The sequence below is a fragment of the Lytechinus variegatus genome, chromosome 15, assembly GCF_018143015.1.
Source record: "Lytechinus variegatus isolate NC3 chromosome 15, Lvar_3.0, whole genome shotgun sequence".
Taxonomy (NCBI): Eukaryota; Metazoa; Echinodermata; class Echinoidea; order Temnopleuroida; family Toxopneustidae; genus Lytechinus; species Lytechinus variegatus.
Genome location: NC_054754.1, coordinates 10,484,858 through 10,496,668, shown reverse-complemented (window position 1 = coordinate 10,496,668; position 11,811 = coordinate 10,484,858). Strand labels below are relative to the sequence as shown.

At 33.5% G+C, this 11,811-nt stretch overlaps 1 protein-coding gene across 6 annotated transcripts in view; it reads right to left on the bottom strand.

Moving 5' to 3' along the window:
* Positions 1 to 3,463: 3,463 nt before the first annotated feature.
* The window catches only part of LOC121428518 (far upstream element-binding protein 1-like), a 36,851-nt gene continuing 28,503 nt past the window's right edge, over positions 3,464 to 11,811 (bottom strand). For 5 of the 6 annotated variants that reach the window (XM_041625199.1, XM_041625198.1, XM_041625202.1 and 2 more), the window contains one exon: positions 3,464 to 5,678. In XM_041625199.1, the coding sequence (XP_041481133.1) occupies positions 5,670 to 5,678 (9 nt within the window). In that variant the 3' untranslated portion in view covers positions 3,464 to 5,669. Of the gene's footprint in view, positions 5,679 to 11,174; positions 11,211 to 11,811 lie in introns of all 6 variants that reach the window. The other variant, XM_041625200.1, reaches the window with a different exon arrangement.

The window sequence follows — 11,811 nt, the reverse complement described above, 5'->3', positions numbered from 1 at the left end:
TAAATATATGAAGTTATCTTTTTTTTTCCAAATGATCTGGTCTGGTCGGCTCTGAGCGGGTAAAATCTTTATATCAGTTTCTGCCGTCACCTCCATAAAGTCAACTTCTCCCGCTTTTCAGCTCATTACTAAACAATCATAATTTTGGAGCAATTAGGTTCCTAATATAAAAAGAGGAAGGTATGAAATTCGTGTCGTATTGAATAAAAAAGTACAATATTTTTTATCAAATTGTATTAAACTTCATGTCATTTCCCTGTATACATTTATCTCCTGTCCTGTTTGCGCCCTCAGTTTGAAATTTTGAATGACACTTAAGTTTCTTTATATTCAAAATGAAGCGCTTCAGGATAAGTCAAAGAAATTAGGCATCCTTTTTTTTATATAGAAAGATAATTTCAATAAATCACAGAAGTTTCAACTTTTTGCGCACTATTTTCCTTGTAATTAAGTTCAATAATCTTAGAAAATCAATTGAATTAGAGCCGATTGGGTATTAGAGATATTTAGAGACATTTGATGAAACGTCCGCCCTTTGAAATTTCAGTTACATTGCTCTGCGCGGGAATACCTTCCTCTACACTTCTTCTCCTCTGTTTTGCGAGTTAAAAATATGCAGTTGCTAAATTGGTTGTAATCAAATCTGATCTTTCCAAGGAAAGTATTCAATATATCTTTGAGAATACCCTTTTCTCGGGACCCTTTTTATGGCAAGAAAAATTGATAAAACGCTTTAGCTTCCGCGCTTTGCGCGGAGTTGTCATTTTATTTTTCCTCCATTGTATACCTCTTTTGTGCATTCACAATCACTTTTGAAAACAAGGTTAAAAATCGCAATATAGTCAACAGAATTGGAGGTACTAGAGACAAGAGAAATGGCTCCTTTTCATTTCAATTTATGAAATACTAAAAGCTTCGCACGGGAGGGGGAAACTCCCCCACCCCATAGGGAGCGCGCTCTGTAAGAGTTGGCATGCTTCGCGTGCATTTACCGCCCCCTCCAAAATGAAATCCTGGCTACGCGGTTGTCTGTATCCCGTATGACACATTTTCACCTATAATTTACCCATTATTAGTTTTCCACACGACCAAATGCACCTTACCAAGCATAGCTTTATCACTGACGAAAAAAAAATAGTTTCTTGCTCAAGCATTCGGCTAGGAAACTAGAAATTGTTGTCAAAATGTCCTGTACGACACATATGGAATCCACTAATACCGGTATCTCTTTTGGGTCTGGTCTGGGTCTTCAAAAATTAAAGAAGCATATGATTTTGAATTTTGTCAAAATGAAAGGTGAAAGAACGTAAAGATATTTAAAAAGTTTTGCTTATTTCACAAAACTAGTTACATATATACGCACAATATGGGTGATATACAAATGGGAGTTGGTGATTTTAGTCTCTTTGTATTCCAGCAGAAAATATTATAATTTTTGTAGATTTCATATGAAATTAGCTCAATAGCTTCTCCAGTATTATGGATAGGGAGAAATTTAATATTTACAATTGTTGAATTTATTTGTATTAACCCTGAAGGCGACCGCACACCTTACGATTGGTCTGCGACCTGATTTTGGAATAAAATGTAGTAGAATTTGATGCTAAATATTGAGACATGGAATATCTTACTGTGAAATGTTCTAAATCATCATATAAATACCTATGTTCAAATCTGTGACTATGCTATCATCCTTAGAATAAAAGCAAATTTAATATCTAGTCGTAATGACATAGCAGTCGTACGATTGGCTACGATTTGAAATTAATTTGACCTTTACTCCAAACTAAAAGCTTGCAATCTTTCAAAATGGTTATATTAGTATTTTTTCGATTGATTTTAACCTCAAATAAAATTATAGATCTTATATTCACATTTTCAGAAAATGAGCAAAATGCGATTTGTTCCGTCTAGTACTGAAAAATCAGATCGCGAAGAGTCGCAAGGTGTGCGGTGGCCTTGAAGGACCCCTTGATGCTTTGTGCGATATTTCCGTAACGCAAAAAATAGTGCTGCAAAATTTTTTTGACTATTTTCTTTGAAGTCTCGCGCAACTTTTGGGACCAAATTCCGAAATTAAATATGTGCAAGTCTTTTTATACTTATTCACCCCATATGTATTTTGTAAGAATAAACCTGAATTTGATATATACTGCAAAACACATTGTTCTATTCGTCGCTCATTATAACATCTATTTCTTCTTTTTCCCTTCGAGAAACAAAGCCTTCATGATAGCATGCTTTTTTTCTGTCCCCCCCCCCCCGAAAAAAGGTAAATGACTGGGGGGGGGGGGCGAGTTTTGTGCGTGAATGGATGGGCAAGACTAGGAATGAGAGGATGGAAGGTGAAATGAAAGACATAAGCGTAAAAATAATGAGAGGAAGAAGGGGCGAAGTGAGCAAGAAAAAGAAAAGCTTGGAGTAGGAAAGAAAAGGGAAAAGTGATTTGTTCAGAATGGAGTGATTAACCCAAACAGCACGGGGGGGGGGGGGCTCATTGATAAGTCAACTGGATACCATGTATTTGACTACCCCCCCCACCACCACACACACACACACGCAGTTATGCCTCTTACTTCCCATTTTGGCGAGACATGACTAAGCAACATTTTGTATACAAGGTCAATGGGATGAGACATCAGAAATATGCCTTCTTCCTTACCAAAAGTTGCAGGTTTGGAGGACAATGGCTCACACCATCATCACCAAGTCGATAGGTGGTTTCAAACCGCCTCGATCACAAGAATCCCTGTTAAATTACGAGAACTTTTTAAGGCTAAAAAATACCTGTTAATTATTCCTGCATTCACACCGCCCCGAAACACATCCTTCGGGATGAGTTCCTGAAGTTACGAGCATGTGCAGTGTGGTCTGATAAGCAGGCAAGATTCAAAATCACTAGCCCAGCAGCCACCCACGCCACCGCGCCCAGCGACACGCTGGGCTATAAGTTCCCGTAATTTGCTTTCACATCGCCAAAATACCTGCGACCTTGGAAAAATCCCCACGAAAGTTCTTGTAATTTCGCCAAGTACCTACTATTTAGCGGGTATTTTCTTTTGGGGAAATTACGCATAGTTTGCTTTCACATTACCAAAATACCTGGTATTTTCTGATCGGGGTAAATTTCCCGATCAGAGAATACCTGGAACTGGCGAACCACCTATTGTGAGGTTAATGAATTTGTCCTCAACTATAGACAAAGTTTGGGAATTTGAAACGTGTAATGTGTGTTGATAAGCATACACCTGCAATTTGTCTCACAATGTTTTTTTCTTCTTTTTGTTCAATGTTCTGACATCGAATATATAAAAAAAAATGTTGCCAAGTTTAGTCTCACATAATCGGATCAAACTTAGAAAAAACATCTCGCGCTTTCTCCTCAAAATTTAGTGTCAGAAAGGACTTCCTTTACACAACTCCAGCACTCGAAGCACAATAATAAAGTAGATCGAGACATAACTTAAATCAACCAGAGCAACTTGCTTTTATTCGATATTTAAAAAGAATCAATGAAGCCAATATAAAAGAGACACAAATGTGTCTCCCTTATTCCTTTCTACATTCAAATATACACTTTTACACCATGCAAAATACTTCAGTACTAATGGGGAACATGAGAAATAGATGTAAACCTTAATAATGTTACAACACAGTGATCTTTTAAATTCATGAATAGACTCTCAGATTTTAAAGAAGAATACTGCAAATATGTTTCAACACAATAAAAAAGTTTTATATTTCACCTTATCAATCAATCAATTACATGAGGAATTATATGAAAATATAACAGTAAAAAGTCAAAATGCAATAGTACATGTAGTCATCTATGGTCAATTATAAGTCATCTTTTACAAAACATCATATATCAGACATGTCCCTTCAATGATATAGTGTATTCACAATTTTCAAATATTAAAGAAACATGTAAACGGTATTGAATAAAAGTAACATTTCATGACATGACAAAAGAAAAAAAATGACAAGTTTCATATACACTTTGTTGGAATTTATATTTTCTAATTATTTTTTTACGAGAAAAAGCATTTTCTTTCAAAATACGCAATATACAAAAAAGGTTGGCATTGCATTATTCAGGACATAAACAATCTTAAAGCTACATTCTTACCATTGTTACGAAGAAACACTTCATTGACGATATTCTGGAACATGTAGATCGACATACTTCCAAGCCTCATCGAGTCAGCACGTCCACCAGAGTATATATATGCATCATTTAAAACCACTTCCCTGCTTTTTTTTCTCATAATTTATTCATAGCTTAATTGTACATGTATTAGATTTGCAGTTAAAGAGCATATCAGATAAAGTTATCTACAAAATACAGGTTTCCATATCCATGTTACATGTCTCAAATAATAATACATCAACGCAAATGACACTCATTTCTATACCATACGGCAGCATAAAGTACATGATTTTTCATTTTCAAATGGAAAAAAGAGGAACATTTATATCGCGCAATGAGAAAAAAATTGCAAAAAAACAAGTCTTGTATCATTCAAAAACATAAGACACATTTTAGATTAAATAAGTAAATGCATTTTAAACATATGATTGTCAAAAGTACTATATTTGAATGACGAGGTGAATACGAAAAACATAATCATTTCAATAATAGCACAGGATGAAATCATTTAGTCCAAATTTTTGATTAATTTCTGATCACAAAAAAATATATATAAACAAAATAGGAAACAAGGAAAAAAAAGTCAAATATGTCTGCGATCGGTAATAAGATGAAATATCATTTTAAATAATTTATAGCATATGTATTATTTTGATACACAATGTTCATGACAATTAAAACATTATTGCATTTTTTTTCTTATCCACTTACACTTTTCAGCACTGCGTGGGTGTGAACCGTCCGATACAAGCAATAGCCCAGTTCACCTCCTACTGCAAGGGAAAAGAACTCAACAATTCAAAATATCGCTTAAATAACAACGCAAAGTGACATCTCTCTTAAATAGAAATATGCACATGTATTTAAGAGAGCAAAAAATAAAAATAAAATTTGGCATTGCATTAAAGATACTAGATGCAAGTTATATGTTATCAGTTTTCATTTTAAAAATCAATCATGTACTCATGCCCATACGTTGGAAAATTTATATCACGATGAATAGAAATACTACATGTACTACTCGTAGGGGCCTAGGCCTCAATATAATAGTATACACATAAGTCGAGGTACATTTAAATATTTACATGGCTTACATATTCACTGAATTAATCTGTCATAATGGAATAATAAGTTTAAAACACTACAAACAACTCTTACATACCATAACTGTGAAATACAACATCAAAATATACCTATTAGTCCTTCAGGCACAGGGGGGAAAGGGAATAAACACATTGAATAAAAAAAAAGTCTTATTGACAAAACAGCAAAAACTCTATTTACATTCCTTTTTCCAACTCCTGACTCTACTGCATTACAATTTTAATTATCTGTGATACAATCCTAAATGTTACATAAAAAAGTCTACCCTCTGAATGCCAATCTCCATTGGCTTGTACTACCATAAACAAAAAAAAAAGCAAGGAATATGTGTATCGGCAAATCTATACCAGCAATGCATATCATGATTCTAACGAAGTGTTGAAGAATTCGTGAGAAGAGATACTTTAAAACTGCCTCACTGACCCTGCGAATATATAAGAACATGAAACAAAAATATTGCAAAATGGTTTTCCAGGGTGTTCCTTCTGCGCCTGTAGAGAGAAGAGTCGTTAGGCCTGCAAGGTATACACAATATTAAGTTTAGAATATGTACATGTATTTAAACTCAAAGGCCCTTGTTCTGAAGTCAGGTTTAACTTAGACCATGGTCCAACTCTGTGCTAAAATTATGGGAAGCCAAAAGTGTCAAATTTTTATTCAGTTGTATGTTTCTTACAGTATGTTTGCTGTGCTCTTTCCCGATTCATCAATGAAGAAAATAATCTTTTTATATTCCTAGACAATTATGAATGATTTGAGAGGCAGATGAGCTGAAATATGGTATCTCTACTGCTGTGATTTATGTAACAATTGGCTATCCATACTTAAACCACAACTTTAAACCTGAGTTGAAGTTAAACCCGACTTCAGAATACGGGCCAAAGGCATCCTAGAAGAGATAAATGTTCATGATGATTGATATTTATGTCAGTCTATCTCGTGTAATCCATTATTATTAATTTGTGCATTTCATAGCATGCCATGAGACCTAATTTTCATTGTGAGTTGACCACTTACTTTCTCTAAATGCCTATAAGCACACACTACAAGCCTCAAGGAATTGAAAAACAAAAGAACAAGCACAAGGAAGAATAAGGATGAATATGGATCTACCAGGGTGATCCCAGGAATACTATGTTTCAATGATGTTTGTAATCATTTTGAAAAAAAACCCACAATAATTAATGCACGGTGTTGAAATACGGTTGGATTACCACAACGGAGTTAAGGCCCAACTTGCGCACATGCAGGGTGCTACATAGCTTTTTAGAAGCACTTGCCCAGTCGGGCAAGTAAATTTTCAAATAGTTGGAATATACTAGCCCCAAAATCTATTTCACTTGCCCGAAAAAATCCTTCAAATAAAGTTTTACCTCTTCAAAAGAAAGTTTTTCGGTTTTATAAACCATTGACCTTTTTCTCTCTGACATGAACTGATTTATCTGCCATGACCAAAATATATCATATCGACCCTTATTTTGGTCATTCTACTGTGAGAAATTTGCTTGCCCAATTGGGCAAGTAGTTTTGGTCTTTACTTCAAAACACTTGTCCGACTCTAACTTTTACTTGCCCCGGGCAATCGGGCAAGTGCTTATGTAGCACCCTGACATGTTTTATGTAATGCACAAAATGATAATGCCCATGTTTAAAAAGTGATTATTGCAGTATGAAAATTTACCAACATGTATCATGCCCACGAGGTATATACATTCCAAGTTTAACCTTGATTGCATAATAGCCCTGGAACAATATGTGACAGGATGTAAGATTTTGGAAGTTAAGACTAAAGCCGAGTCATTAATTTTTTTTTTTTTTGGGGGGGGGTAAAAAGGCTGATATAATCCAACAGTTTGAATTAAACCCCCCAAAAATGATCAGGCACCCCCCCATTTAGATTGCCTAAAGCTTTTAAATGGACTTCGATAGGAAACATTTAAATCAAAATTGATTTGAATCTTTTAATCTGTAACAGTTTGATTCAGCCCTAGACAAGGCTCTGTGTGTTGATTGGATGACCACCACCCACCCCCTCAAAAAACAAAACAAAAAAATGTAACAATTAACAAAAAGGAAGCTGGCTGGGATGATGGTGAGATAAATGAGGTGACATTACTGCAATGCCAGGCAAGGCAGAGTAAGCCATTATCAGGCCTACCAACCTGTAAACATACAAAATAGGAGTGATTCATTTACAAAATAGGAGTCACAGCATATTTCCCATAGATGACTGTACATAATATATGGACAAAAAAAGGGGAATTTTCTTTCCCTATGATATAATGGATATTAAAAATTTCCAAAAAAGGAGTAACTCCTTTTAAAAAGGAGTAGTTGGCAGGCCTGCATTATGTCTATAATCAACAGCAACAACACCACCACCATTGACATGATTTATAAATCACCAATATATATCTTTCCAGTTTCCTTTCTGAGATATCTTATTACATCCATGCAGATGCTACACAAATGTTTGTGTAATCTAAAAAGGCCGATCCCAACCAACTTCCCCATTGTTTTAAGTGGTAATATAAAGTGAAAAGTAATATAATTCTCTGAACTTCATACAAAATGGTATTATCTACAACTACCTGAAGGCCATATTCATGAATACAAACAAGACAGTATTATTGCACTAAATATTCATGAACCCATGTTAATCCTTATTCAGATTATGCAGATCTGTAAAAACAGAAAATAAAAATTGCAGAGAAATATAATAAAAAAATGGTGTCCCAAGGAAACCAGTCCCATTCGTCCAGATAGTAATGAAGTACTGAATAATGATAATCCATACAATGCATTTAGAAGTACAGTCAGTAGTACGGTGTACAACTATAAACTTATTTTCTTTCAAACTTAGATGGGAGCTGCACTTCCTTCGTAACATCCAGCAACATGAATCACAGGGTGTGAAACAAATATCAATATCCAAATAAATGCATACCCAGCCACATCTCTCAAATACAGTACTCATCAACCATTCAAATGTCAATACAATAGTGGCAAATCCCACCAGAACAATATTCCTATGCAAATGGAGGGAATAAACTAATGTAAAATGCACATTTGGAAGAATAACGGAACCTAATTTCTACAATTATTTTTCAGGAAGCATTCGTCTGGTGTGTAAAGCAGAATCAACTGGCACTTTGCTGAAGTTGAACCTTAATATACATGTATACACAAACTTCATTGAAAGCGTGACTAAGAAAGAAGACATTGAATATCATGTTCAGCTCCGGAGCATGAACTCTGGACAAACAGGGGGCTACGTCCAAAAAATGAAAGCACAATTGAAAATCATCAGGGCATGATTTCATGAGGTTGTCAGCATCTACAAGTTGACATTCTTTACCCTAAATAGATGGGGGGGGTGGGGGTTGGCTGATTCAGCCCCCCTTAACATTTTTTTGCGATAAATCTGTAACGCGAAAGCTGGCGCTGTGCCGTTCCACAACTTTTTTCTTTCAAGTCTTGCGCAACTTTTGAGACCAAATTTGCGACGCCCTGGTATGTGGTTCCGAAATTACGCAACAGTGCATGTCGACCTGAAATTGCTCAAAAATGCGAATTTGTGTACAAATCCAATGCAAATTGTGTTTTTAGCCAAAATTCATAAATGTATCATTATTTTCAATTTTACTAATATAACTCAATTAATTTCATCTTGTTTAAGGTCAGAATAAAGTCATGGACGATTTCCATTGAAAAATTTTTTTTTTAAGTAAAAAAACAAAAGAATACATAAGAAATTTTAAAAACAATAAAATACATAAGAAAAGAATTGTGATATTGATTTTTTTTTTAAGTTTATTTGATCAGAATCCTACAGTCTGAATAAAATATTAGTGGTTTAAAGGCTTTATTTAGTAAATTAGAGCAAATCTTTGATTTTAAGCATAAATTAGCATAATTAATGAATTATTAAAATTTTTTCAGAAAATTTTATCCTTCAGTCTTGGAGATAATGCCATGGGTAACGCACATGCCAATTTTCATCGCGGTCGACGGCCGAGATCATGGGGGAGGGGGGCTGAATCAACCCCCCCCCGTCTTCTTAGGCATCAAAATAGCTCGGTCTATTTAGGGTTAAAACAATTTTTGTTTAATCCTTGGTTTCAATCAACTACATGTAATTGTTGGATGTCACAAAATGGTTATTGTAAGAGAATGTCTCGTTGCTGAAAACTTTCACGAAGCAATGCTGAGAATATGAGTCCCCGGATTTAGAAAGTACCAATTCAAGTAATCATTTATTTAAAAGTATCAATAAAAAAGAGATGCATCATTTCATAGAATTAAGAAAAAAATAGGAACGATACCACTTCGCACATTGAAAAAAAGGCAAATCAGAAATTTATGAAACAATAACAATTATATTAATCCAACCTACGTGACTTTCAGAAGAATCTAAAACAATTCAGAGCAATTGGTTTCAAGCATGTCCAACATATGCATCATCATTTTAAGCATTAACATAATCAAGACTCAAAAACTTTAATATAAACTTTCTAAACATGTTAAACCAAAGTTAGTCGTTTCAAGTATAAAATAGTGTTAAATGGTAACTGTAAATGTACTTTTCTCAATTCACAAAACCTGAAACCCTGCACATACCATTTATTCAAAGTAAATATTTACATTTTCCTTCCAAACACCCAACAAAATATTTTTTAAGGAGAGTTTTAATGACTAGAAAGATCTCTAAAATTCATCTTATTTCATTTTAAAACTATGACACAATTAATCAATATGAAACAAACAATAGAGAGATTAAGAGCGAGAGAAAGAGACAAAAATATCTGAATTCAAGGATACCTTTCATTAAATTCAATGTGATTGGTGGTGTATCAAGTTAAAAAGGGCAATATCAATGCAAAATCCAAGGAAAAGGAGAAAATAAAACAATAAAATCAGCATTTCATAAACATTCCAAATACATGTGTATACTACATTAATGGTATTATCATCAATGATACATGTATAACCATGAAAAACCAGGGAATTGCCCATGAAGAAATCAACAAAGCTGGCTCTATTAATGTCATTGCACAAAAGTTATTCAAACCCAAGCCATGTCCTCCCTAGAAATAAGTTTTGATTTATGATTACCACCCCTGCCCCAAAAGTAAAACTGGAATTCCTTCTAATGTGGCAAGAAGCCTTAACAAGAAAAGCTGAATATTGACAGTTGCATTTTCATGTAATCATGATTGTCATTTGTCAAGAATACTGGATAAACATGCAAACGATAGAAAGTGACCAGATTTTAATTATGTATTAGAATGAAATCATAATTCAATATTTTTGGCATCAATATAAAATGCATCAATGTATCAAAAACTATAAAATTACATTTTATTTGTTATAATTGAAAATAAATAATTAACAGTTAACTGATCAACCACTAGAAACTTCTTTTTCTAATGTAATATGAAAAAGGATTCTCAAAATCTTGATGCATTTTCTTTATAATGTATAAACAAATAATCAAATGTTACCAATAATTTGAAAATTAATTACAATATAGGTAATACTTCAAAATAAAATTACATTTGCAAAATTAATTAATGTAAAATTATGTAGCGAACCAAAGCAGCCCCTTCCTTTTAAAACAAAATAACTTCTTGAGCAAAATTCAGTTTCCCCAAATTTCTAGCGATTAACCAGTTAACCGCTAATATCAAAGTCTTTACAGATTTTTTTTTTCATCTCAATTACAATATATCATAATACATAAAAAGTTGATAAAATGCAATGTTTTAGACTTGAGAATGACAACAAAATCTTGCATATATCCATGTAAAATATCATGAATCATAAATTCAAAAGTCAACTTGAATATGGCAATACAAAAGCAATCCATCAAAGTCATAAAATTCACATCATTTTTTATTATTTATTTTTTTTATCTTACCTTCAATTGAGGAAAGGAATGGAGCTGCTAATTAGCCTGAAAAAGAAATTTGCCAAATTTCTTGCATACAAATAAGTGAGCAAAGTGCAATGTACATTAATATTGGAGCACCATGGTCATGTATAAAGACAAAAGATAATATTGAATGTCATAAGAGGGCATAAATATGGGGAATAAATAAATGATGCAAATGCTGATCATTCTGGGGAAATAATGAGCACAAATAACTTCATCAAAAATCTCCCAAATAGTTGCATATAATTCCCACAAAAATCAAATTTATTAGAAAGTCTAGAATTTATCAAAAGAGATATTCAATAAAATATAGAAATAAAATGCAATGCAATAATTAAAAAATGTTCATGTTTGACAAGAGACTGGCAAAAAAAAATAGATCCCTGATCTAGCTTTACATAGTTGGCCCCAATAAATTTTAAAAAGAGCAACCAGTGCACAAAGAAAGAACTAGAAGAAATATTATAGGAATACAGGTATGGTCTCATTCAATGAAGTTCCCTTGAAACACAAGTTAATTGATCCATACTGTTATTGTTTCAGACAATAGCATGATATGAGTAATACAAAAGATAAATTGAATACTTCAAAGTTTTCAATTGATGTAATTATATTTGGAGAT